The sequence below is a fragment of the Poecilia reticulata genome, linkage group LG6 (assembly GCF_000633615.1).
Source record: "Poecilia reticulata strain Guanapo linkage group LG6, Guppy_female_1.0+MT, whole genome shotgun sequence".
Lineage (NCBI taxonomy): Eukaryota > Metazoa > Chordata > Actinopteri > Cyprinodontiformes > Poeciliidae > Poecilia > Poecilia reticulata.
This window is the reverse complement of record NC_024336.1, coordinates 28,035,707-28,062,729: the sequence shown is the minus strand read 5'-3', so window position 1 is coordinate 28,062,729 and position 27,023 is coordinate 28,035,707. Positions and strand designations below refer to the sequence as shown.

Here is a 27,023-nt window from a genome sequence, read left to right as displayed (position 1 = left end):
TTGAGATATGTCTCAAAGCACTTGCTTTGCACATAAATTTTTCTTTCAAAACAGATAAAACTCAGTTTGAAAACTTTGTAATAACTAAACCCCCGTGAAAGCACAAATTTTAAAACGTTCCAAGAAAGTGGGCGGAGCCAAGACACGCAGAGGGGCGTGGCCAAGACATAAGTAAAGCTGTACCGTTATAACCAATAGGAACATCTGACTGCAATAGCCATCATTCAACCCACAGGCGGCAGCACTAAAATATGTTTGACTAAATATTGGATAATTTAAGAAATTTACATAAAAATGTCACATTTTGCACAGAAACATGACATCACACTTAATGACCAATTTAGACAGTTTATCTGAAAAAAAGATTTGGAGTTTAGTTACTCTTTAAATCTTCTCACAGATTCTTAATTGGATTTACATCTGAACTTTATCTGTGTCATAATGTAAAGGAGAAGAATAAAATTGCACAACATTTTTGAGATAAAAAAAAGAACATCATTTCTCATTTGCCTTTTGCAATTGTTGGCTATTGTTTATTATCCTTGCACATAAAATCCTATGGTGATACATAAACGACGTCTTTTCAACATGGAAAAATGTGGAAAAGTACGTAAATGCATTTGCAAGGTCCTTCTTGTAGTAATCAGGCTCAGTTCACACAGCCACAAAATTCTGGTCTACTTAGATCTTGTCACAAAAAGCAACTTGATGATCCATAAAAACTGGTACAAATGAGCGAACCTCTGTCAAACCTGGTTGAGCGTTCCCAGAAAACACAAGTGGCCCTTCAGGCTGCAAGAGAAACGGAAACTTTTCCACCTACCATATGTTGGAGTCCAACTCTCCTGGGATGTTGGAGTCAAAGTCATCTCGTAGAACAGCATGTTTCGCATGGAGCTCCACTATAAACATGTAATGCACAACATGCTCACAGTTAAATCTACTGCCTATGCCGCTTTGTAGAGAGTATTATTGGCAGGATTGAAGTAATGAATGAAATTCATAACATTTAATGCAATTGAAACTCACCAAGATTGGGTCTCAAGGGGGTTTCTGTTGGAGCTAAAACAGAGAACAAGTGTTAGTCAAGTCCTAACCTTACACTGTAAAAATACAAAATCATAAGTATTTTTGGTCTAATTTTTAGTGCACACACTTTAAATGAAACAAAACTATCTTGCAAGTAACTTTTCAGCAAGATATAGGTGTTTGTTTGAGTAAATAACTCCTTAATATTGATGAAAAAGTGGTAGATTACCTTACTTATAGCATGGGACAAGAAATTGTTCCCAAATAATCAGTCAGAACTAGTAAATATCATCAATATTAGGGAAGTATCGACTTAAAACAATAACCCATATTTTGCTGAAAAGTTTCTTGTAAGTTAGTTTTGTTTTATTTCAACTGCACTAAGATATTTGCACCAAAATCTGACCAAAAATTCTTGGTAACATTTGGAGTTTTTGCAATGCATAACATGCAGATAGTTGCTGCCGGTGGACACAAACAAAGCTGAAAAGTGCAGATACAAACACACAGGTTTCCATGCAAAAATGTATCCCACCACCTGTATTTGCACAGTTTGCAACTTTAACTGCACTCTTCTGGGATGTGAGAACAGGGAAAAGCGGCCAATCTTACATCATATCTGAGTCAAACAAAGTTTCTCTGTGTTTCCCCAAAGTCTCCTAGCTACTGATGTTAATTCCTTTCAGTAATGAAAGGCCTGGCCGCTATGATTAATAGTTCAATGGCAATTAACCGCCATCCTCCCCAGAGGCGGAGGCTGTGATCTGTGGCCGCTGCCCAGCAAACACACTCAGCCATCAATCTCTCCCAGGGGACATGACAGCTCCGAGAGCAGGAAGGAGGTGAATGGGAAGTTGATGAAGAGGCGGGGGCTCTGAGTGGTAGATCTTAATGAATCAACTGTGAGTTTAAAAAATTACGGTAGCTCAATTACAAAGAACGCTTTGTAGAAAAAGATCCAACTATAATTTAGAGGAAAAGAAAAGTGTTTGCAAGGTTTTTGTGCTGAAAAATGTAAAGGTTGAAACTTAAGACAGAATATTCTTATATTTTAGAGCAATGTCTTTCAAAGTGGGAGCTTTGAGGGGCCACAGTGAGGCCTCAAAAGCTGGAGGGGAGAATTAAATTAAATTAACCTAACAAATGTTTTAATCATACATTTTTTAAGTAGAACTTTTCTTAAAATCTAATCAGTTTTTTGACATTTATTTTTGTTTTATTATTATTTTTTTATTTAACCAGGTAGAACCCCATTAAAAATCAGATCTTTATTTATATCGTGATAAGTTTTTCAGTCATACCATCCAGTCCTAAATTTTAATAAAATAATAATTCAAAACAGAAGAAACTGGGAGCAACAGGAGTTAGACGGGTAAAGGATCTGACAAACAGTGAGGAAAAAACAGGGAGTAAGAGATGAAAAGGTGTTGTGGAAACAGGTGAGCAGTAACACTAACGCCTGATAACTTTAGTAAAAATATCTAAACGGAACATAACTTAACATGTGAGAACAAAAAAAAGATATAACAAAAAAAAATAAAACTAAAATCACAACAGTGACTCAGAGTATAAGAACAAGAGCAGTGAGATGAACCAGGGGTGATAAAACTAAACCAAACCCAGCTGTTTGTTATTAATCTGATCATAGCTACACCGTGACAGTTTGTGTGTGCAGCTATGAAAGGCATGTAAAGGAATCGTCTTTTTGCGCTCCAGCGTTGTGCACATACATAAAACTTCCTGATGTAAACTATAAAATGCAACAGTTCCATAGCTGTTAAAGTTAGTAAATTAGATTTTTGGTTTAACCCGATACCCGAGTTCTGACCAATTGTATTTTTTAATTTAAAAGCTAGTCAGTCTTGCTGAAGTTTTTTCGCCGTACTTTGGTTACTGGAATTTAAAGCAGCCTTATTTCAGACTTTATAAAAAGAATAATCTGCCGCAATACTCTCTTCCCTAGATGTTCGTGCTCAGCTAATAAGACACTCAGATAACAGAGCAAGGATTCATTCCAAACTTTTACTCAGTCCCTTAAGACTCCTTTAAAATTTTAAAGGAAAGCCTACCTAAAGCCCCTTTTAAACAACTGAACCTGAATAAAGTCAGGAGGGATTAAGGAAAATGGTCCTCTCCTTTCATAACGGTCCTGCAAATGTCCTTATTTGAGCTGAAGCTTTACTTTCGTCAGCTGCCCTCATTTCTTATCAATGCAAATGCTTTTAGGACGGATTTATAATTTTTGCAAGGGTGCAAAAGTTTCCATGCTGACTGTGGATGCTAAAGTTTTAGTGGCTTTAGTGACTGGTTCACTGGCTGCTCCTCTGAAACCGGCTCTGCGATGAAACCCAATAAAGGCACATGAAAGAGCCTCTGTTGTTTCTCTCCATCTTTATTCCTCACCCCTCTAATCCAACCGTTTGCTGATTCACAATGTGTTGACAGGAACCATCGGCCCCAATGTTTCTTGTTCAGAACAAGAGTTGTTACTCAGCTGTAAAAAAACCCAAAGTGCATAAACTGTTTGATAGTTCTGCTCTCTGTGGCCTTCTTTGGCTCAGTTTTCATCTCTTTCCAGATAGACCATTTGGCTGGAGAACAGCCCAGAAGATTTATTTATTTTTTTTTGTGGATAATCCCTTACAGCTTCCAAAAAGGGCCTCATTTACAGATTTCTTTTCTATGCTTCATCACGTCTCTCTATCACACCCATTCTGCCTTTCTCCGCCTCACCCACAGCAGACAGTGGTGCTCATTTCGCTTGGATTAATCCCCCTCTCACTTTCTTAAAGACTTCAATTACCGCCTCGTCTATTAGCGGCTCATCTCTACTAATGCCTGTATCTTCCTGGCCAGGGCTTAAACATGCAAGTGTGCATGGGGAAAAACATACATTCATAGAAAGCTGAACGAGTGCTCTCTATGCTGATGCACAAATAATAAAAACCGTTAAATAAACACGAGGGACACCCAAATCAGACGGGTGATAATGAGGAGGATCGGAGCGCGACAACTGGGGACAAACGAGGATAAGCTGTGGCAGACTCAAACATGTACAAAGAGCACAGGGCACAAGTCATCTTAAGTCTTCTCCCCCTCATTCAACCCTAATCTCCTCCCTCTTCACTTTTCTAGGAGTGCTTTAAACTGCATCTGCTCTTGCACACTTGCTCTTTCCCTCTTCTGTCTGACTCACATTGTCGAAGACGTGAACTGCATTTGAAGTTGACTCGCTCTCGTCCAACTGGTGGTTGCAATTATTGAATCACCAGGGTGCAGGATGCAGCTTTTGTTGGCCCCCAGCGACTTGAAAGAACAGCTCCCTATGGCCACATTGTAAATACTTTATTCCGCTGAAGAAAAACCAGGCTTTGCCACAGTAATAATTAGGGCTCTGATCTTAAACAGAACTACAGAGACGAGTGACGGCGCTGAAACGTGTTACTTTTACAAGTAATTTAAGCAGTGATGTAGGTCGGAACCACATCGCTCCTGTTTTCCTGTCATCCATATTTATAAACAGAGCAGTTTTGACGACCAAAAGTCACCCTAATTGTTAACATCAGTTTAAATGAGCATTAAAATTCAAATATTTGGACCCAAATATTCTAAAAATTTACTTGAGCACGACTTCAAAGCCAAAATACGTTCCGAGCTGTGATTTAAATTTTTTATTTTTTTTTTTACACTACTGACGTTAAAGGTACTTGTTGTGCTTCCTTGAACAAGTTAGGATAGATCTATGGTATATACATACTTTTTTTTTTTTGCACAAAATCATTCTTAGATAAGATTTTAGTCTGTTCAGTCTGCTCATCCTTTCAGAATGAGCTATTTTAGGGCCTCTTGTCACTTTAAATCCAAATAAGATGAGCAATTATACAACCATGCACCTTTGAAAAGCAGAAGTCGAGCCTCCTGCACAACCAACAAGAGTGCAGCAAGTGGTTTCTGAATGGTAAGTCAACAACAAAACACTTGACTTTTCAAGCCGCCATTGTACATATAGCAGTAAAACGAGCTGACCAAACATGCTGGAGTTTCATTTGCGTTGCTAGGTGATGGATTGGGCTCAGTTGAGGTTGCTAGGTAACGAACTGGGCTTCTAGGGTTGCTAAGTGATGGGCAGTGCCTGCTGATTTGTGAAGATACATTCTTGGTATCTTGGGAAATGGCTCATTTTCCAAGATACCAAAAAACATTAACATATTGCAAAACATGGCTTGGTGTTTTTTAAGTTCTTCGGCTGTTTTTTTAGAAGCAGTTGAGATCCAAAAGGAAATACACAAACATGCAAATTTTGCATAATACACTCCTTTCAAAAACCCATTTTTTTAATGTACAGTACCATCATTTGTGTGAATTTTGATGAAAATTAAGGCAATTTTAAGGAAAAAAAATCCCAAAAAGATAAAGATCAGAAGACAGATTTCAGGCGCAGTTCCTGAAAAAAGCAACATATTGCTGGAGATATTTAGGGCTCCAGAGGGGGAGACATTCAGACAACGAAGGTCTTAAGATTTCTTGCTAGTGAGGAATGGCATCCAGCCAGGAGAGCAGGCTGGCTGGCAGACTGGGTGGGTGGGTGGTGAGGAGTGGGAGAGGGTAGGCCACCCGTCCCCTCTCTGTTGCGCTGTGATCAGGCGACCCTCAGGGAGCGGTGGCCTCTTTGAGTTATATGTCCCTTTAATAATCCATCTGGGCCGCAGAACGCTCGACCGGGCCCATAAAGATCTGATTTATGCTCTCATTGGAAATGAGAGGAGCTGGCGATGCTGGGCAGAAAGCTGGGATTGTTGGCCCCACTGTCAGGAGATAGAAGTGATGGACGGCACACGGCGCAATTCAACACGTCCAAAGGCTCCACCCTTTTCCCCAACTGTAAGCCATATTTCCTGATCCACTTGGCTAGTCCCATCTAGACTTGCTGAATTTATGTTTTTGAAACTAAATAGCAAAGAAGAAGCTTTCACTAACTCATAATAATTTGAAACTGTATTTTAATTTACAAACAACTTAACTCAGAGACGAATGGATTCATTATTACAACTGGTTTTGTTTTCTAATTTGCTAATCTTACCCTATTTAAGTTATGGTGCAAAAATCTAGGGTAATAATTACAAAGCTACTAGACACTACCAATATTACAAAAAAAAGCAATGAGGATAATCCATAAGACATGATACTTAGAAAGCACTAAAAACTATTTGTAAAATCCAAACGGTTAAAGTTCATAGTGAAATTACAGACGGCACTAATTCTTCACAATGTTTTCACTGTAAAACATTCAAAATCTGTACACAAAAACTTCACCGGTTGCCACAACCGATTGTAGCCACACAGGCACAGCCAGTAGAAGGAAACAAACACACCCACTTGCATTCTATTGGCTGAGAGGTTGCCAAGCAACAGTACTTTTCTGTCCTAATCCCAGCAGAAAATGATTCACCAGCGAGCTGAAAAGTTTGCAAGCGGAGATTTGACCTAAGAAGAAACAAGTTTTGAGCGCGAGGAGAAAAGTTTGAGAAAGCACAGTGAATATTTGAAAGAGAGCAGACATTTTGAGTACAAGTGTTAAAAGTTTTGAGAAGAAAGACATGAAGTCCTGCTTTCAAACTGAAAATGCAAGCACAAATATTAAAGGTTGTAGAAAAAAGACGTGAATTTCTGCTTTCAGGCTGTGTGCTCTCGAATTATGGCAGAAAATTCCCCTGTATAAAGTACCTAAAATTTTACTCAAGAGTAGAACTATGCTTATATTGTGACACGTTTTTCAGTCATATCTTCTAAAAAATGATATAACTATTTTTGGTTAACTATTAAAAACGGGTTTAGTGTTGGATGTATGGATTACACATGCAATAAATGTAAGATTATGCAGGTGGTTACTCCTACTGACTCCCTTTAATTTGTAAAAGAAAAGTTTTGACATTATACTTATAAAAACAAACAAAACCACAGTACGGGAATATCAGGGTGAGTTATTAGAGTGCAAATCCAAGCAACCCAAACTACAAGGGATGCTGGAGGAAGATATTGCTGGCAGACTGAAGGGAAGAGGTGAAGAAGTGTGCTGGCACAGCAGAAAGGAGCAAAGGGGGGGAGCCGCAAGTCTGGTACCAGGCAGGCATCCCCCAAAACTGCTGCAGATTATTTTACACACACACAAACAAACACACACACACACACAAATCCAGCGCCCTGCTCATATCTTCGAAGGCTTTCGGGGGCTTTATGTTGCTGAGAAGCAGAATGTTGCAGGTCACTTGATCCAACATTAGTTGAGGTGTTACAGTAAATCTGATTTTATCCATAAATTAGGATTTTTGGATTCATCCTTGTCAGAGTTTAGCCTCTTCACTAATCTACCCATGTGTTCCTTACTTGTTTTTGATCAGTCTCAATTGCTTGCCCTCTCCTTCCATGTCTCAATCCTTTGTGCTCCTTATTCCCTCGCTCTCCTCCATGGATCATAACCTAGATTTACATAACTCCCATTTCTAAAAGCTTGAGTCTTACGTATTTAAACTTCTCAAATAGCTTGAAGCCTCATATCTTTTGGTTAAAATTTAAAGCTAATTCTGAAATTTGTCTACTTACTGCATGGCAGCAGATTTTATGAATCTGATAAAGCAGGAAAAAAAAACGTTTCATGTGTCACTGACTGGTACATGAGCCTTTTGACAATTTATGAAAAGTTAAACGTTTTTCTATCTGACTTTGTTTAGCTTGCGTCTTTGCACAGTTATAGTGCAACATCAAAAGTTTGACAATGCAAAAGCATAAATATAATATTCACTAATTATTAGTATTAGGAATTAAAGTGAAAGACCAACACAGGATGGCGCATACACTTAAAATAAAGGGGAAGAAAAAAGCAGTTTAAGATTTTGGGGTATTTTTGGTATAAATCCAATTCTGTGAAGGTTTCATAGGTTTGTTAGAGAACATTAATGAATAAATTTTATTACATAGAAGGAAGTTTGAACCAGGTTGTAGGTTAAAAGATAAAATCCCAAGTATTGAGCATCTCGCATAGAACTGCACAAGTTATAATCCAAAGATGAAAGATGCATGGAAAACAACTGCAAGCCTAACAAAATGTGTCCGGCCACCTAAACTGATGCAACAATAATAATCAAAGCAGCATTTAGATAACTCTGGAAGAACTCCAGAAATCCACAGCTCAGGTGGGACAATCTGCTGACTGGAGAAATATTAGTTGTCTTCTCAAATTCGTTAGCTTAAAAGTTTAAAGTCCTAAAATTTTGAATAGAAAGCAACTGGAAACGAGAGAATAAAACCTTTTATCCAAAAAGCTACTTTAAAACTTAGTAACTGTGGTGTTGCCTTCATTCTTTCATGCATGTTTGAGAAATCCTTTAATCTCCATGGCAACCATTCAGCTGTGCAAAACACCTGGAGGGTCAAAGCTCCGTCTTCGAGGTGCAACTCCTCCTCAGAGCTGCAGTTTCCAAGCTTCCGCCTCACAGAGCAACCCTCCCCCACTCAGCTCCTTCAGACTAGCCAGCAGCAATTAGCAAACACCTGGTGGAACTGAGCATCTGCTGAGCTCATTGTAGGAGCTACTTCTCAGTTCAATGCTGGTAAAATTATTGTTTAAGGGTTAATAGAAGAGTGATGTTGGGATAACTTCCTGAAAGCAGAGTTTCAGAAAAAACAAGAGTTTTTAAAGCAACAGAGGGCTAATTTCAAGGCATTATATTATAAAGTAAAATTAATTTGAATCCTTTAAGGCCTAAGTTTCAAACTTGTAAAAATGTGTCGTCGCCAAATGATTAGGCCATGTTTGATATATTTTGCATTTTTATAGAAACTGAAGTTAACAGTTACTTGGTTGTGCTACAAAATGTCACTAAAATACATAATTCTACCTCTTGAAGATGAGTACAAACAACAAATTCATGAGAATTAGCCTATGTTCACTTGAACTTTTTTATTAAAATGAGTGCTTTGTTTCAGTTCTGTAATTGAGTCTTCAGATTGATACCTTCCTGTTTGGATCACTTATCGCTGTCACCGCTTTGATCCCAGCTCACTCTGTTCTCATCCTATCCGTGTATTACATTACCGCACTGTCCGCTTTACAAGTCGTCTCCTCCAAGGTCTTGTGAGGACTAAATATCTGCTTTCCAGCTTGTCTGCGGCCAGCGGCTGTGTGTTAGTGTTGATACTTTGGGGCCTTGGCACTTTACAGCTAAGTGACTGTTGTTGGCTGCAGATATTTCATGTGCAGGGAGGGTAGACTGGGGCAGTGTGTCAGGGGTGGTGAGAGGATGAGCTCTCCGGCAAGGAGACAAAGGAGAAAAGCCTTCTCGCTTTTCCGTCTCTCTGTTGATCATCCATGGCTAACTGAGCTCTGAGCTCCATCTCTTCCAAATGACACATTTAAGCACTTAATGCCCAGCTAGTTTTTATTCTAGAGGGTTTCCGATGACCTACTGAAGAATATACGGACTAACTTTAGTTGTCTTTTCCTAATTAAGTTTCTATGCAGTGCAAATAAACATAAAAAGTAAGTATTTATTTACTAAAAGCCACTTTTTTGCTGCTACAACTAGAAAAAGAGCAGCAGAATTTACGCTCCGTCTTCTTTTGGCATTAAAGATAAATTTTGATCTACAAGCGGGGAGTTCTTAAGTGAGGAGGAGGGAGGCATCTTGCCTGTAAACAAGCAATTATACACACTCAGCATGCAGAGTGGGACTGCACTGTCTGTCAATAGCTACTTAGGACTGTCACAGAAAGTGGATGTAAGAAGTCTTGGCAATACAGTGTAAATCTCTGACAGAGAAGGAGCAAAAAGGAGTGGGGGAAAAAGCTGAGTTTAGCATAAGCTGAAATTAAGCTGGCAATATAGGGCATCCGAATCTCTCCAACTCTGGCTGCATCATTAAGCAGAAAGAAAGCCAGGAAGTGCTGCAAAGGCACAGTCCTGAACATCAGCTGCTCTGACATCCAAATCCTGACTCTACACTCGTACACACAATGGGAAGTGACAGAAGGTGAGACCAGGCAGCATTTGTTGGTGCACATGTTTGTGTTTCTGCACAGATGTGAATATATTACCCCTACGAGTGCCTCATGAAGCCTGTGTCATGCCACGGAGAGGAATAGAGGAATGTTGCTATGTTGTCCTTGTTACTTACCTCCTTGCTCGCAGAGCTGCTGGGCCAGCGCATCCTTAAAAATGATCTGTCCTCGATGCGTTGCTGTGGCTCTGGGAAGAGGAAGGGGGAAACGAAGGAGAGGAAGATCATTAAAATAAACACCACCACGGGGAAAGTTAACTGGTTGTCCTTATTATACTGTCTGAACATCGATCGAGCACAGATGGCATCATTTTCTGCTTTACCAAAATGCATTTCACTGTTCTACATGAAAGAAGGCTTTTTATAAAACCATTATGATCTGACTTTGAGATCAAAGCAAGAAACTTCTTCACAAAGTCAAAATTTCTATTTTAACAAGCCGAGACTAAATCAGATATGGAAAGTAGTGGAGTGTGTTACCTTACGGATGCTCAATGGGATCTGACTGCTGCTTCTAATAAAGTTTTAACATCAGTTTATAATGTTAGGCAGGGATACAAGTTATTGATTAATCTAAAGTTGATTAATGTTATCGATCAACTAGTGATTAATTTGTTTCTTTTGTATCTAGACTTTCCTGTCAATATACTGATTTTTTTGTTTTAAAAAAGCACAGCATTACATTTTAACATTATTTTGTCAGTGGTATTAAAGGTGACCTATTATGCTTCCTCGTAGCTGTGTGCTACACAGAATATATTCATTACATTTTTTGAACAAAATTCTTAAATAATGAGATTTTAGTCTGATCAGTTCTGCCTCTTTTTTTTTTTTTTAGCTGTTTCAGGCCGTCTTGTCACGCCCCCCATGTCAATGTTTAACAAATGTGCAACTATACATCCGTACGTCTTTGAAAAGCAGAAGTAGAGCCTCCTGCACAACCAACAACAATGCAGCAAGTGGATTCTGGACAGTAAGTCAACAACAAAAAACACTTGTCTTTTCCAGCAGCCATTGTATGCTGTGAAAGCTCAGCTTGAGTTGCTAGGTAGGTTTTTGAAAGGTCTCATTTTCCAGACACCAAAAAGCATTAATGTATTGCCAAAAAACAGGTGGGTGATTTTTTTAAATGCTTGGGGTGTTTTTAGAAGCACTAGAAAGCCAAATGGATGTACAGAAACATGCAAAATGTGAATTTTGCCTGGAAGGTCCCCTTTAATAAATGTGATAAAAACTCAAACACTGTCATATTGTGGCATTTGTGTGTAGAATTTTGAGGAAAGAGATTAATTTCATATAATTTGGAATAAAGCTGTAACATAAGAAAATGTAGAAGCGCTGTGAATACATTTTGGATGCACTGCATTTGTATCTCACAGAAAAATTCAGTTCAGATATACCAGAATAAAAACCTCTTTGTGACAATAATAGATTTAGATGGCTTGCAAAAACTACATTACCCTACTTTTAAAAAATTTTTCTAACACAAAAGGCTGCAAGAAAATGCCTGCAGTGGGGCTGAGGTCAAAAACATAAAGAGGAGCAACACAACAGCTGCAACGTGTTTCTCCCAGACTATGTGCATGCTCTGCGCTCATCCATCAAGGGGAGTGCAGAGCAGTTGTATCATCTGGCACACAGACAAGCATTTTTCACATGTTGCAATTAGGGTTAAACATTAAATATCAAAATCATCTGTGGCTAATAAATCTGACCAACCTCCCAGTAATGAGCAAACAAACACACAACTACAGTATGTGTGCCACCCACAAAGAGACTGAAGAGCTCTTCAAGGATGGCTACTGTCTCTAAATCCACAAACATTACACACATTTTTAAGATACTCAGTCTGTGGTATCAGCACAAATGAACATTAAACAGCACGGATGCCAATGCAGAGATTAGCAGAGATTAGTCTTTGATTGTAGGAGGTCTGGTATCCACATGGCTATTCATTTCCCTTTCCGGTTGTGACTCTAAATGTGTTTTAATTTAATTTGATGGGTTTAGATCAGCTTGTCAAGGTGTACTGTTGTTTCTCAATTTTAGTTTGAAAAACTGAACATTTGTGGGATTTTGGCAATGAAATTGAAGTAATGTGCATAGGACGCTTTCTTAAAACAAAAAGAAACACAACCGTTTCGTCTTTTTGCATAGAGCAACATTTTTTTCAATAGATCAACAACTTAAAAGGTTAAAGGGGCTCTATTATGCAAAATTTTACGTTTCACACATTTTTGCTCTTTCATTTGGGCTTCTACTGCTTCTAAAAACACCCAGCTGTTTTTGGCAACATGTTAATATTTTATGGTGTCTGGAAAATGAGCCATTTCAAAAACCAGCTCCAGCACCTTTGGTCAGCTGGTTTTACCATTGTATGCGCCGTACAATGGCTGCTGGAAAAGAGAAATGTTTCTTTGCTGACTTACAACAGGTCACATTTAGAGGAACAGGCGTTTTTAGCGGCTTCAATGTAGCTCTTCCTACAAAAAAGTTCTTAACTTTTTGTTTATGGAACATGTTTTTTGAGTGCAACACATTTAAAGAAAAACCTTATTATAATTGTTTCATTTTTATCTATTTACTGTCAAAATATGTGTTTCATTTGCAGCAACCTTTTCTCTGAAAAAGATAAGTATAACGTTTTGAATCAATGCAAGTGCAAGTGCAGTGCAAGGTGCTAAATTTTACTGACTGGTTTAATATCTAAGTTTATATTTCTGTGATCTTTCAACATCTGTGTAGTTGGAGGAGAGTAAAAGTGGTAATAGTATAATTGTCGTGATTCGTGTTTCTGTGTGTTTATTTTTGAGTTTCTGTGTGATCCTGTTCTCTGTGAGTCCTGTCTCTGCGTCTTCCCTGTTGATTGTCTCCCAGGTGTGCCTCGTTCCTTTGATTACCCCATGTGTATTTAGTCTCACCTGTTGTCAGTGTTCCTCGTTGGATCCTTGTCTATTGCTGTCAATTGTCTAACGTTGTCTGCGTTTGTTCGTCACGCGCCAGTAGAACTGCTAAGTCCTGGTTTGCGTTCGCTCTTATGATGTCCTTCAAGTCAGTTGCTACCGGCATTTAGCCGTGTGCTTGTTTTCTGCCGTGCTGCCTGTCCTGGACTATTACCGAGCATTATTATCATTAAATCCATCAAATTCATCATCTTACCTGGGTCTCAGCGTTCATTCCTCACCACTTCCACCCACCATTCCTGACAATAATATACTATTACACTTGTAATAGTTCTGATTACAAGTGAAGTACAAATAATTGGTTAAGTTTGGAGAACACCAGACAACTGTGTCCCTTTAAATACCTTGAAAGTTGCATCTTTCCATAAAAAGGAGTGACTTTGCATAATTGCTGTGGCAGAATCCTCCGTTGTGAAGTTATTGCCAATTTATTTTCAGCACGGCAGTCTGAAGTGACACTCTCAGCTTCAGCGGGCACAATTTACGTAAACAGTCCAGTTTTTGACCTACAGTGGATTTACAAACAACAAATGGCCAAAGTATGATGACAGATTTGGGTGGAAATGTGAGGCTGCAAAATTTGTATCAACTCTTTTTGAGCGCATATGCTTAGCCAAGTGGGTGTAAACAATATACCACCAGCTTCCTTAGTCCTCATTCATCTTCCCTCTTTTTCTTTCTCAACCCACATGAATCCGGTCTCATCTTCCAAACTCTACCCACCCTGCCGTTTTACGGGTGCCGAGGCATTTACACATTCGTCTCATCCTATAAATAATGAATGGACTGCTCATTAATTGATTAAGACCTCTTGTGCCCGAGCATAGCTGGGGAGAAAACATACTTAATTACACTCATATTTCAGAATTGGTGAAAACTAATTTAAGGTTTGGTATTTATGAATAAAAGATGATGCGTAACGAACAGCGGGTGGGGATGTAGGAACAAGGCCCTTAAATATTTAGTAAACAGCTCAAACTCACTTAGCGGATTTTGCTTGGTGGCCAGGAAGGAGACATCCTCTTTGGAAAGCACACTTCCTACACAGTTTAGCACTAAACCTCAGCTTAAACAGTAAAGCATTGTTTTGAAAAGAGTGAAAATAAAAAAACAAATTAGAGAGCAAGAGTCTGTTGCTTAATTTAGACTATTTGAGAGCAGGAGTGGTTCTCTGAGAGCGTGTTTATGATTAAAACAGAAGCCGGGAGAGAGCAGTTAGTCTAAGCTGGAGCGTGTTTGATCTGAGCAGCATGACCCCAGTGTCTGTCTGCCGTCACCCACCAGTGGCTCCTCAGCGTGTGTCTCTCATTAGTCCATCCACTCTCTGGAACCCACACAAACATAAAAAGAGCAGCTAAATGTTAATTTTATTCGTTTTTTCCTTAGTTCAGTGGGTGGGGCAATTAGGGGCTGTAATATGTGTTGGGTTTTTTCCGCTCTTCTCTTCCTTTTGGATTCAAACTGGAGTTCATTTCATGAAAATACAGCTCTGGAAAAAAGTAAGAGGCCACTTAAAATGATCAGTTTCTCTGATTTTACTTTTTATAGGTACATATTTGAGTGAAATGAACATATTGTTCTTTTATTCTATGAACTTCTAACAACATGTCTCCGAAATTCCAAGCAAAAATTTTGTATTTATTAGCAGAAAATGAGAAATGGTCAAAATAACAAAAATGATGCAGAGCTTTCAGAGCTCAAACAATGCAAAGAAAACAAGTTCATGTTAATTTAAAAACAATACTAATGTTTTAACTAAGGAAGAGTTCAGAAATCAATATTTGGTGGAATAACCAGGAGGTTTTCAATAGAGTTCAGTGCAGAGAGCCCTTAGTTTATTTAGATATTTATATAACTTCTTCTGTACTGTAAGTCAACTGCATTCACAGACTGGTGAAAATTTATGTTTTTGGTTGTCCTTTATTGTAGTCTGATAAAATAATCCCATTGTGATTGCAAAGGACTTGACTCTGAACACAATCAAACGTGTTTTTGTGGCACTGCAAAAACAAAATCTTATCAAGTCATTTGGTCTAGTTTCTAGTGCAAATATCTTAATACACTTGAAGTAAGACAACGTACCTTAATAGCAACTTTTTAGCAAGACATAGAGGCTTGTTTTAAGTAAATAATTCCTTAGTATTGATGGACATGTCTTGGAAATTCCAATTAAAAGTTTTTATTTATTTGCAGAAAATGAGAAATGGTCAAAATAACAAAAAAGATGCAAATACTGCAAAGAAAATAAGTTCCTATTCATTTAGAAACAACAATGTTTTAACTCAGGAAGAGTTCAGGAATCAATATTTGGTGGAATAACCAGGAGGTTTTCAATGGGGTTCAGAGCAGAGAGGTCTTAGTTTTTCCAGAGCTATGCAAGTCGCCCATGCCCTGTTTGTCAAAATGTTGAATTGGAAATAAACTAAACACTCATAATCATGAGGACATTTCAGAGAGAATAGAGAGTGGATAGGAAGAGAAGGCAGCAGGGTTTGGATTTGGTCAGAGGGAAAAAATGATTTAAGGGGGAAGGGCTGATGGCCTTGTCAGTCAAATACCACAATCTGCTGTCAAGTGGCAATGCGAGCCAGTAAAAGCAAAGCAGACACACACACAGACTCTCTAAGCTATATAGGAGCGGCGGTAACATGTATGCAGATGGACAGGCTGTCACTCTCAGAGCTCCCCAAAGGGCTGGGAGTGGGTAATTACCATCCATGTCATCCATGTTAGATTACATGTTGCTGTTGGCCGTAAGTATCCCCCGGAAACCGGCTTGACAGCTCCCTGCTAACCACACGCACAAATTATATAGACTGCTGATTTACCCTGAGCCGCAAATACATGTTAAATAAACTGCTGCTTAAAAGAAAGAATAAATGAATAAATTATATGTGCCTCAAAAGCAAACAAGGCCAGTAATTTTCTCTACTCCAAAATTTAACTTGCATCTAGGCCTGCAAATGATTAATCGGTTTAATTGTGAGTAATTGATTGCTGAAATAATCAACTAATTTAGTAATCGATTAATCATAACAGGAGTGTACAGTGTAATTTACTGAAACAACACACAGAGCAGTAATTAAGCAAAAACTGTACAAAAATATGTACATTTTGCATTTGAGATTAAAAAAAACAACAACTTTGTCTTCAAATGCATTTTACCCAAAATTTCTGAAGTGACAGATTTAGCTTCACCTGGTTCAAATTCTGTAAAACCTCTGATTGGGCACTTTCTGCTAATCAATTGATAATTGGTCAATGCAAAATTACTAAATTAAATGAATGCTATATTACTGCAATTTAGGCAATAAAATGTTTATTTCCTTATTTTTAAAAAAAGGAACTGCATCATTTGTTTATTTCCATCTTTTAATGTATTTTTGATATATAAAAATGGCTCTAAGATGCTTTTTTGTACCTCTTTGGCTAGAAAAACTTGGCATAATCTTTTTATCCGATTAATTGATTAATCATCCAAATAATTGATAGAATGATCTATTACTCAAATAATCATTATTTGCAGCAGTAGTTGCATCAATGGTTCGGACTGGGGGATATTTGTTTGGCACCCAAATGGACCGAAATCATTGGGGAATGTTTTCAACACTACATTAAATTAAGGCATTTCTTAAGTCCAACCCTCCTGTCAAGAAATAACTAAGAAAGATGCTGCTGAGTGTCTACCATGTGAGAATAGAGAACACACACTCTCCTAGTTAGAGGAAAAAAGACACTATTTTTCTGAAACCCCAATTAAAAGCTCATCTTCTCTTCCAGCCCACTAAGCCCGTTTAGTAATTATGATAAATACGTGGAGTTTCAGAGGGGTGCGGTCTCTGTTGCCAGCGCTGATTCGGAGCATTTGGACCTCTCCCTTTAAAATAACACGCCCTAATTGGTTGATTTATCCCCAACGTTGAGGACTCCAGCTGCGCTTATGACCCTACCGACCTGGACAACACAGGGCAGAAACAAGAATCACATTTCAGCTGAAAAATATCTCATTTTCAGCTCTCATACAATACAGTTTGAATATTTTCTTCATCCTTATGGTGTACCTATCTCTGATTTGTGCGACTCCACCAACCACTTCCTCCATCCTTGAATTAATTAATTGGAAAAGGGCTCTTAGAGAGCATGCAAATTTAATGAAGCTGCACAGAAGAGGGATCTGGGAGTTGTTTGGCAAATTACCTGCTTGTTAGCCCGGGGTCATTGATAGTTATTGCTCCAAATACAGTCAGAAGAAACACGGTTACTGCTCTCAGCTTAAAGACGAGAGCAATTGACCTTGACTGCTGCAAGTAGGTAATAACGGGAAAGATTAAGAAAACAACTGAAGCTACTTACTTTGGGGTGAATATGAGATTAAGGAAAAATTGGGGATGTGATCGGAAGAAATACTTTTATTTTAAAGGGGCAGCGTTACGTCAAATCAACTATTTTCAGCTTTACATCAAGTTGGAATTTCATTCCCTCATCAAAAAACCTAGATGGAGTGTTGCCTTGATTTTTTCATGCATGTTTGAGAAGTCCTTTCACCGCCATGGCAACCATTCAGCTGTGCAAAACGCCTGTGTGGACCTAGCCCCGCCTTCAAGGCGCAGCTCCTCCTCAAAGCTGCAGTTAAAAGCTTCGGCCTCACAGAGCAGCCCTCCTCCATGACTCCCCGACTCGGCTCCTTCAGACTAGCCAGCAGCAATTAGCAAACACCTGGTGGAACTGCGCATCATCTGAGCTCATTATATGCGACACTCTTCGGTGAAACGCTGGTTGTCAAAGGGTTAATAGATTACTTCCTGAAGGCAGAGTTTCAGAAAGAACAGGAGTTTTTAAAAAGACAGGCCAAATTTCAAGGCATTAAATTACAAAGTCAAATTTCTTTTAAGTCTTATTTGATATGCATAGCATTTTTATAACAACTGAGGGCAGAACACTCTGTGCATGGAAAATACATTATACTGCCCCTTTAAAAGCCAAAAGAGAAACTGATGCATGAAAACTCAAGGAAGCTTAATGCTTTGACAAAGATTTCTCTGCCTGTCACAGAGCATCTGGGTCAGACTGGATGCTGGGAAGAATTAACTACATTTACTTAGAGTCAACGAACGAGAGATGACTCCAAGCAAGCGGTCGTGTCTGGTTTTCATCAAAACTGAGCAGGGCTGATCACGGACAAATAATCCGACACCAGCATACAGTCCATCTGGGGCAGCTGCCTCCGCAGTGGTCCATTATGCTACTTTTTTTTTCTTTATTTCAACCTTCTATTTAATCTCAGACTTTTAAAATGATCATCAACCCAGCAGGTGGGACAGTGACCTTTCGGTAATGAGGATGTGGGATTCTGGTGATGTGGACAATGTGCAGCATTATCAATTTGAGAAGTGGCGTATCCCGAACAGCTAAGTGTGTGCACCTGAGTCTCTGTGCACACTGGGGTGTGCACATAATTACAGGGGTCACGGCCTTTTCCTTTGGGAAATAACCCAATATAAATACAGAGGAAAACTTGAGACAGGGTCTCTATGCATTTTTATTGGCAAAATTTCACAATTTTACAGAATTGAATCCTCAGGACTCTTTGTTTTTAACCTCAAGAAACCAAATTAACTTAATAGTAATTTATTGGATGATGCTGCTTATGTAAGAGGGGTAGGTGTAAAAATACCCACTCCTTTACACGTAAAAATATACTTTGAAGTTGTTTTTCTTTTGCTTGCTTTTGTCTTCAAATTATTTTCTTTGTTTTTAAGTTTGTTTATTATTTTATTACACCAAGTTCAATTTAGTAAAACTCAAACATTCATGCAATTATGACTATAAATGTTTACTTTTAGGCTTTTAAAACCTAATCTGCAAAAAATGGATGGATGGATGGACAACAGTTAATTACAACACTTAAAAAACAGGACTAGAAATAAATCCTGGAAAACAAATTTTTTTTCTAGACTTGGAAAATGCTTTGAATTTCAGTCATTTGTAAATATGTTTGCCCCCATGTTTGAACAAGAGTGCATAATCAAGTGATACAAATAATTGGTAAAGAAACCCTAAATTAATTAATAAATTTAAATCTGAAATGTTTTTTAAAATTGGTCATTAAAATATTTAGATTTTTTGCTTTATATTCCACATTTCTTCCTCAATGGCCTGTATCCATGACAAATATTTTGTTATCTTCAGCCAATTATTTCTTTCCTGGCTTAACATTTCCAGTAAACCTTCATGCACCCTGCGGCCAGAGGCCTTTGAGGACCTTTAATAAGGATGAAAGGTCATTAAGCAGTGGCTTTATGATAAAACAGAGTCAACTGATTGACTTGAATACAAACAAATCAATGGAGTAGACTAATAACTGGGTAAATTAGGAGCCCTGGGAAAGATAGGTCAGGTCTCATGCCAGGACTGTGAACCTGACAAACATAGAAAGATGTCTGATATTTTGTCAGACTTAATCTAGTGGATTCACAGAACATTTGCGAACTTTATTATGCAAACTAATTGACAAACTTGTTAAAACATCAATTTCAGTAAACCTTTTTTGGTTAAAGGTGACCTATTATGTTTTTTTCAACAAGTTAGAATGGATGTATGGGCTATAAAAGACTTGTTCATTACATTTTTCTGCACAAAATTATTATCAGATTGTCATTTCTGCCTTTTCTTTTCAGAATGATTGTTATTTTAGGGCTTCTTGTCACTTTAAATCCAAATAAGCTACAGTTGGCCACGCCCCAAACTCGATGTTTACACTCACATGTGAAAACGGCTGCAAACAGATGTGCAATTATACAGCCTTACAACCAACAAGAATACATTAAACAGCTCATACAGCTTTAAAACCAGCTAACCAAACATGCTGGAACTCAGCTTAGTTTGCTAGGTAATGGAACTGGGCTTCCCTGGGGTTGCTAGGTAACTGAACTAGGCTTCCCTGGGGTTGCTAGGTAACGGAACTAGGCTTCCCTGGGGTTGCTAGGTAACGGAACTAGGCTTCCCTGGGGTTGCTAGGTAACGGAACTAGGCTTCCCTGGGGTTGCTAACAGCGCAGTGTCTGCTGATTTGGGACATTACATTTTGATGGTTTGTTAAACCTTTTCCAGAAAACCAAATAACATAAACTTATTGGTAAGAACCGGCTGGGTGGGTTTTTAAGTGCTTAGGTTGTTTTTAGAAGCAGTAGAAACCCAAATAGAAGTACAAAAATGAGCAAGATATGAGTTTTGCATAATAGATTCACATCTGCAACTCAGTGTAAGAAAAATGGCAGCCATTTTTATCAAAATCCACAAAGTTAGGTTATTCAAGCAGTACAAATTAGCAGGTAAAGTTGAATTTAAAGAGTGTTGGCCACAAACGCTTCAAGTTTACTCCAAAAATACACCATTCATTTGAAAAAATAGCCACTATCCGTCAGCCTCCCCCACCACCAGATACAACCAACTTCCAGATTGACAGTTTTTCCTTTCCCATCCAGAATTTCAGACATAATACCTCAAGTCTGGTGACGGGATTAAAAAACCTTTGATTTAAGGTATTCTGCCACCACATACACATTCAATGAGCACAGAGTTGATATTCAACATCCTATGCCTGCCACAGAAATCCAACAAACAGAAGCTGTTTGCAGAAACATGCTTTGGCTTGTTTCAGTATCTGCCTCAGCGGTGACAGTAGAGTAAAACAAAACACTTTCCAGAAAGAGTCCAACATTGTTTCAGTGAGGTTTCCGTAGAGCAATAACTTTTGGATGAATGTGTGCTCTCCACCTTCCTCCGTCTCTTCTTCTTCTTCTCATCTGTTCTCCAAGGCCTTGCCTTCTCTTTTGGTGGCAATTTACAGCCATCCAGAAAATTAATTCTTTTGGATGCCCACATCACTGCACTCTATCACTCAGCTGCAAGTGATGTGTTACCAGGGACAATCCCACAATATCGGCCATAAAACTGCTCACAGGGCCCATATTAATGCAGTGGTGGACTGGTTCCAGCCTTCTGAAGGACAGAGCATGTCTGCGTCTTCAATTTAAACACTTCTTGGCTCGGCTTGCAGAAAACACTCTTTGTATCAATCAAGGCATGGTGAAACTTATTACTTTTTTAGTATTATGTGCAGGAAAGTGAAATGAGATTTTGCAAACACTTTTACCAAATCAGATGTCGTGCACAAACTGTCCATAACTGTGTTTTCATCTGTGCATTTTGAAGAATCGCATTAAAGAAGGTTGATGGAAATGGCAAAATCTGAAAAAACTTCCTAAAAAAAAGTTGGCTACATTCACTTGGATTTTCTGAAAAGGTTTTAATGCACGAAAGAGGAAATTGAAATACAAATGCTGAATAAGTTCTGATGCACCGATCCACTTTTTTCACTTTTGATACCGATGGAGATATCTGAGGGTTAGAAATGGCTAATACTGATCCAAATGGACTTAAAATGTATCTTATTTTTCAAAACACAGACATAAATGTACTTAATTACAAATCTATTTGATAACTCTGCACCAGTAGCGCTCACTTAAATACACCAATAGCTTCACAAGCTTAACAAATACAACTTTAATTTGTTCAGCCAATAACAGCCAATGTAAAATAAACAATAAATCAAAAATTCTTATCATGATAAGACATTTTTCACCATAAATGATAAACATTACAATAAAATTCCCACACCTAACGGCAAGGACTAATTTGCATTTTCTTTTTTGGGACATTTCTTAAAATTCGCTCAAAACTTGTGTTCCAATTGGATGGAAACCAGGCATATGACTGACAGAGTAACAGTTCTCTCAGCAGAGTAGAGAGAACTGTGTTTCCATTACAGATGTGCGCAAAACTTTGTCGATATTCAACTAATGTTAAGAAACGCAATTAAAATCAATGTGCATCGGTCTTTTCACATATGTCATTTAAAAAACATGACATCCTCCTACCACTTCCTGTCGTCTTCTTTGTCTTTTCCGCCAGTACTACTTCTTTGTCTTTTCCCCCATGACTACTAACATCTACTACTAACATCCAGTTGTTGATCTCATGACTCGTCTGATGCGGAAAAAATGTTTCCATTGCAGTTTTGCAAAATAAACCAATTTCTATATGGCTGACAAACCACTAGCGCAAAAATGTTTCATTGAAAAATTTGAGTTTTTCCCAGACTTGCCATGTTTCCATTTTCGTAATTACAATTTGCATAATTTCACGGTCAATGGAAACGCAGCTACTGAGGGTTCAGTCTTGGAATATTTTCTGCAACACCAAAAGTGGCCCACGTTTTGGTTAGACTCCCATATTTATGATGAATTCCTCCCATGAGACACAAGAGAGTCACTCTGGAAAGCAAGATGAAGACAACATGGTCCAGTAATCATGCCTGCATGTATTTTTGAGAAGCGTTTCCAGTCAGCCGGAGTGCAAAGGACTGACTTTGATAAGGTCAACTGCAGGGACTCCGATTGCCATACAGTTGTCCAGCTGTCATCAGCAGCTCTGCAGTTTTCACATGCATGCACACACAAGTCCTCACACAAAAACACCAACACACAAGCTTGACAGTAAAAGTGAGTTGGCAGACGGAAAAAGCCAGTAAATCCATTTATTGTGGTGGATATCGTCTAAATGGCAGCTTTAATTTAGCAGAGCTGTCGTGTTGAATTGTTCTCCGTCGGTCGCTCTATAAAATTCTCAGTCTGAAAATTAGCTGAAACATTCCAGGAATTTAGCCAAGCAGTTTTTGAGTGTTGTAAAGAGAGAGAGTTCAGTAATGGGTTCCAAAAAAACAAGAGAAAGACTTTCAAGTTGGGTGGCAGTTCTCATCAATCCATGACATGTTGAGCCACAGAGTAATGAGGTCAGAGCCCGGACGCTTAACCCAAACGTGTCGTATAAAGATGAACATTCCACTGAATAAATGATTAGTTTTGCACTCCACATTTCTGTAACTTAAGGGGAAATTACAGAATTGAATAAGTGCTAGTTTTGATACAATAAAAGTACACTGTAAAACATTTACAGGTGATTTAACTTAGAAAATGAAAGTCCACCTGCTGCCTTGAAAATGTAATTTAAGTCACAAGAAAATTGTTTTGGTTTTAAGTCATAAATTAAAGTTTATGAAGTTGATTTAACAACAAGACAAATTGTCTAAACATTGTTTTTTAACTTCATTAATCTTGAATTGTGAGTTTTAACTTAATGCTGCAATTTAAATCGAATAATTATTTCACAATATGCATGAAAACAAAACTGTCCTCACCCAGTTAAAGATGGGTAAAAACCCATCTTTAACTGGGTCCTCATATTATGTTATGAGTAAAATAATTACTGCATGAACTGCATGAACTATATTTCTGATCTGATGATGAATTTTATTAAACATCCCAATGAATTCAGCTCAGAAACATTTAGTGTGATCAGGACATTATCCTCAAGCTTTGCTAACTGAGAATTGCATTAAAATGAACATTTAATAAAACACCAGAGTCAGATCAACGTGACGCACTTCCACCTCAGGAGACAGAAACATGCCGCTAAGCATTCTGGGAAATAGCTCCCACTCCTGTCTTTCTCTTCTTTCAGTTTTTTTAGGTATATTACCTAAAAACTCAGTTTATTCAACTCTTGGAGGTTTGAATAAATGAATAACAAGTTAACACAACTTACTGCTGCTGTAAGTTTATCTTTCACAAACTCACATTTAGGTTCAAAATCTAAAACTGGATAAATTTATTTAACTTAAATAGTAAAAGATTGTAGACAACTAAATGTGGCTCATATGTTTTACAGTGTTGAGACTTGGTTGAAGGTTGACACTAAAGCTGCACATAGATCCAAAATTAAAAGAAATATTTGGATCAAAGCACATTAAGCCTGACCAACATCTAAATCCTGCTACAAGCATTGCGTTAGCATAGCTTAGGAAAGGCAGAGTGAGAAAAAAGTAGTTTTGAGTTGTTCTTTAAGGGTTTTTCTACATTATTTTCCCTTTGCCGTGGCTCTAAATTAACTAAACTAGTAATACCTACATCTCCAGGTTTCATTCAGTTAACGGAGTTGTTCTACCATGGCAGCTATGGACGGCTTGTAAAAGAATCGTCTTTCTGTCCTCCAGCATCGTGCACATGCGCAAAATTTCCAGATGTAAACACTAAGATGCAGGGGGGTCTTAGGAGGAAAAGCACAGTTTAATGCAGCTGATGAGCCGTTCTCAGCTTTTCTGGTTTAGCACGGAGCCTAAAGTCATTAACAAATAAGTTTATAACGTCCATGTCTGGAGCAGCAGCTGTAAAGGTGCCAGCAAATCCACCCATCTGCACTGCTTTCTCTTCGTTTTATTCTTTTCTTTGTGTGAACCTGACAGCAGACTTACAGGAAATTGACACAGCCGGTGCCCGGCGGCGGGGCGATCCAGACGAAACTGAAACTGGTGGAGGGCTGATGGCTAACATGAGAGGCCACAACACTGCAGACAAACTGGGTTCCAGCAAACTGGCGATCTGGTATCACACCTGGAATACAACAGAGAAGAAGAAGAGAGATTAACAGAAAGAGCAACAAGGAGATTCATAGGAGACGAAGTTAACCGACTAAACAAACCCCGTGTATGAAATTTAAACGCTTCGATAATATTTGGTTAGTTTTAAATACCCAATGAACCCAGTTTTATTATATTTACTTAGCTTTTCCACTCGTCAGTGATAATATTCTGTTATTTTTTACCTCACAAGTTTGTTTTTCATCTTTCTTTCTTTTTTTACATTCACCGTCTCTTCTCTTTGCTTCTACCCTCAGTCTCTCCCTCTTTTTTCCTCAAAATGTGTCTTTACACTTTGCTCTGTAATGGCGCTCTCATCAATGTGCGTCCTGGTTTGGCTTTGATTGCATAGCTGGAAAGACATCATGTCACACAGTCTTTCCTTGATATGGCAAAGGGCAAGGCCAGGGCACCACAAACGCGTCAATCAATCTTCAGACAGCCTGAACGGCTGAATAATTTACCGTCCCTAAACGAGACACCGAAGCTGAAGCAAAAACAACTCAGGTATATATATATATATATATATATATATAGTTTAGGGTTTCTGATGCAGGAAGAAACAGTACTTTGGAAAAAAAAAACATAAGTCTTGAAGCTTTTCATCAAACAACTACAAACACCAGTGCAGGTTATTAGGATCTCATATGATAAACAAAGCAGAGCTTTTAAGTATATGGAAAAAAACATTTCTTTAAATAAAATCCTGAAAAGTGTGACATGTTGCTGTGAGGCAATGCTGCTCTGCAGGGAAACATGTCACTGAGATTATAGCCGCACGTCTTATTGTGAATGTTAACAGCTTTGCACATCTGGAGATTTTAAATTGTTCTTTTTTGCAGCAAAGTTCAAGTTCAGCTAGGTTGGACGTTGGAACAAGACATTTTGATTTGTGATATTCTCTTATAACAAGACAAGACTTGTACTTCTTCATAAATATTAAGGAATTATTGACTTAAAACAAGCTCCTATATTGTGCTGAATAGGTTTTAGTTTTTTTCTTATTTCATGTATACTAAGATATTTTCACTAGAAACTAGACGACGTACTTGGTAAGATTTTGTGTTTTTGCAGTGTGCAGATAAAGATGTTACTCTGTAGTGTAGCACAATTATTTACTACTTTGCTTTATTCACAAAAACCCTGTAAGACCAAATCAAATTTAAGGGGTTTAACATGATAACAAATGCAAAGGGTGTCAATAATTTTGCAAGGCTCTTGTACGCTGAAAGCTGCAGAACCTTCTCGTTGTCTTAATAAAATCTCACTTCACTGAAAATGTAATCAGCAGTGATTAATAACACTGAAGCTTTAATATCCTTAGAATCAATGTGCAGATCAATATGCACCGAGTGTGAGTGTGTGTCTGAAAACCAATTTTCCGAAACAGAAATATTTACACCCACTTTTGGCAGGAATAAAACTGACCTCTCGGTTGAGCATTTATAAACACTCCTAACGTTAGCAGTGTGTTAGTGTGTGAATGTGCTTGTTAATTTAATTGCTTTAAATTTCTGCTCTTGTGTTTGTGTGCCATGACACAAACAGACCTAGTTATCATTGCTGTTGGCGAAACAAACATGTTTGTACATTGTGCACCATTTATTAATTAGGATTTCTATTGAGTTTTTATGTTTTGGGTGGTTTTTTATAACATGAAAATAAAAAGGAATTCATTTTCAACTGCAAGTCAAGATGACAAATTAGTGACGCAATAACATTTACAACCTTTTCACAGGACATGTGTACATGCAGTGTGTGGTCCTAATGTGTCAGATTTATGAGGCAGAGAGCAAAAGCTGCCCTTAACCATGCTAACGAGGTGCTGGAGTGTAATGACAGAATGAGATGTAATCACCCAGTAATAGTGCGGCTGTTCTCCATTCACCTTGCCTTCAACCTCTCGGCTTAATGGTTGCAATTTATCGTAGGCATAACCCAACACATAAACATTCGAACAAGGGTTAAAGGAACTTTATATTGGAGTGAAGTCAGCCTTAGAAGCTGAACTGGAAGTGCTGGATTTTCCACATATGCCTCACAGACAATCCAAGACTTAATAAAAGAATTATAAGGAAATGCAGGTTAAACCGTGCTATGTGACTTATGTGAGGTACTTGCATTATCTGACTGAAACATTCCGAAAAGAGAAGTTTTACAATGTGTAAGGTGTCTTACACATTGTAAGGTGTAAGACACCTTACAATGTTGTAAGGTGTCTTACAACATTGGAATGTACTGAATTGCAAAAACACCAAATCTTAGCAGGTATTTTTGGCTAGTTTCTACTGCTTATGTCTTGGTACAATTGAAATAAAACTGACTTGCATATAATTTTTCAGCAATAGCTGCATTTTCATTTACCATTTGACTGCACAAATTGGAATTAGAAAAATAAATTTTCTTGACAGAAACATGCCAGTTTCTCTAAAAATCACGTTTT

At 38.2% G+C, this 27,023-nt stretch overlaps 1 protein-coding gene across 6 annotated transcripts in view; it reads right to left on the bottom strand.

Annotated features, from left to right (window-relative positions):
• Positions 1 to 27,023, bottom strand: part of reln (reelin) — a 153,267-nt gene that overhangs the window by 73,544 nt on the left and 52,700 nt on the right. For all 6 annotated transcript variants that reach the window (XM_008411936.2, XM_017305227.1, XM_008411933.2 and 3 more), the window contains exons 3-6: positions 24,416 to 24,554; positions 10,200 to 10,270; positions 1,030 to 1,062; positions 824 to 902 (exon numbers count right to left, since the gene is read on the bottom strand). In XM_008411936.2, coding sequence (XP_008410158.1) covers positions 824 to 902; positions 1,030 to 1,062; positions 10,200 to 10,270; positions 24,416 to 24,554 — 322 coding nt within the window. The remainder of the gene's footprint in view (positions 1 to 823; positions 903 to 1,029; positions 1,063 to 10,199; positions 10,271 to 24,415; positions 24,555 to 27,023) is intronic.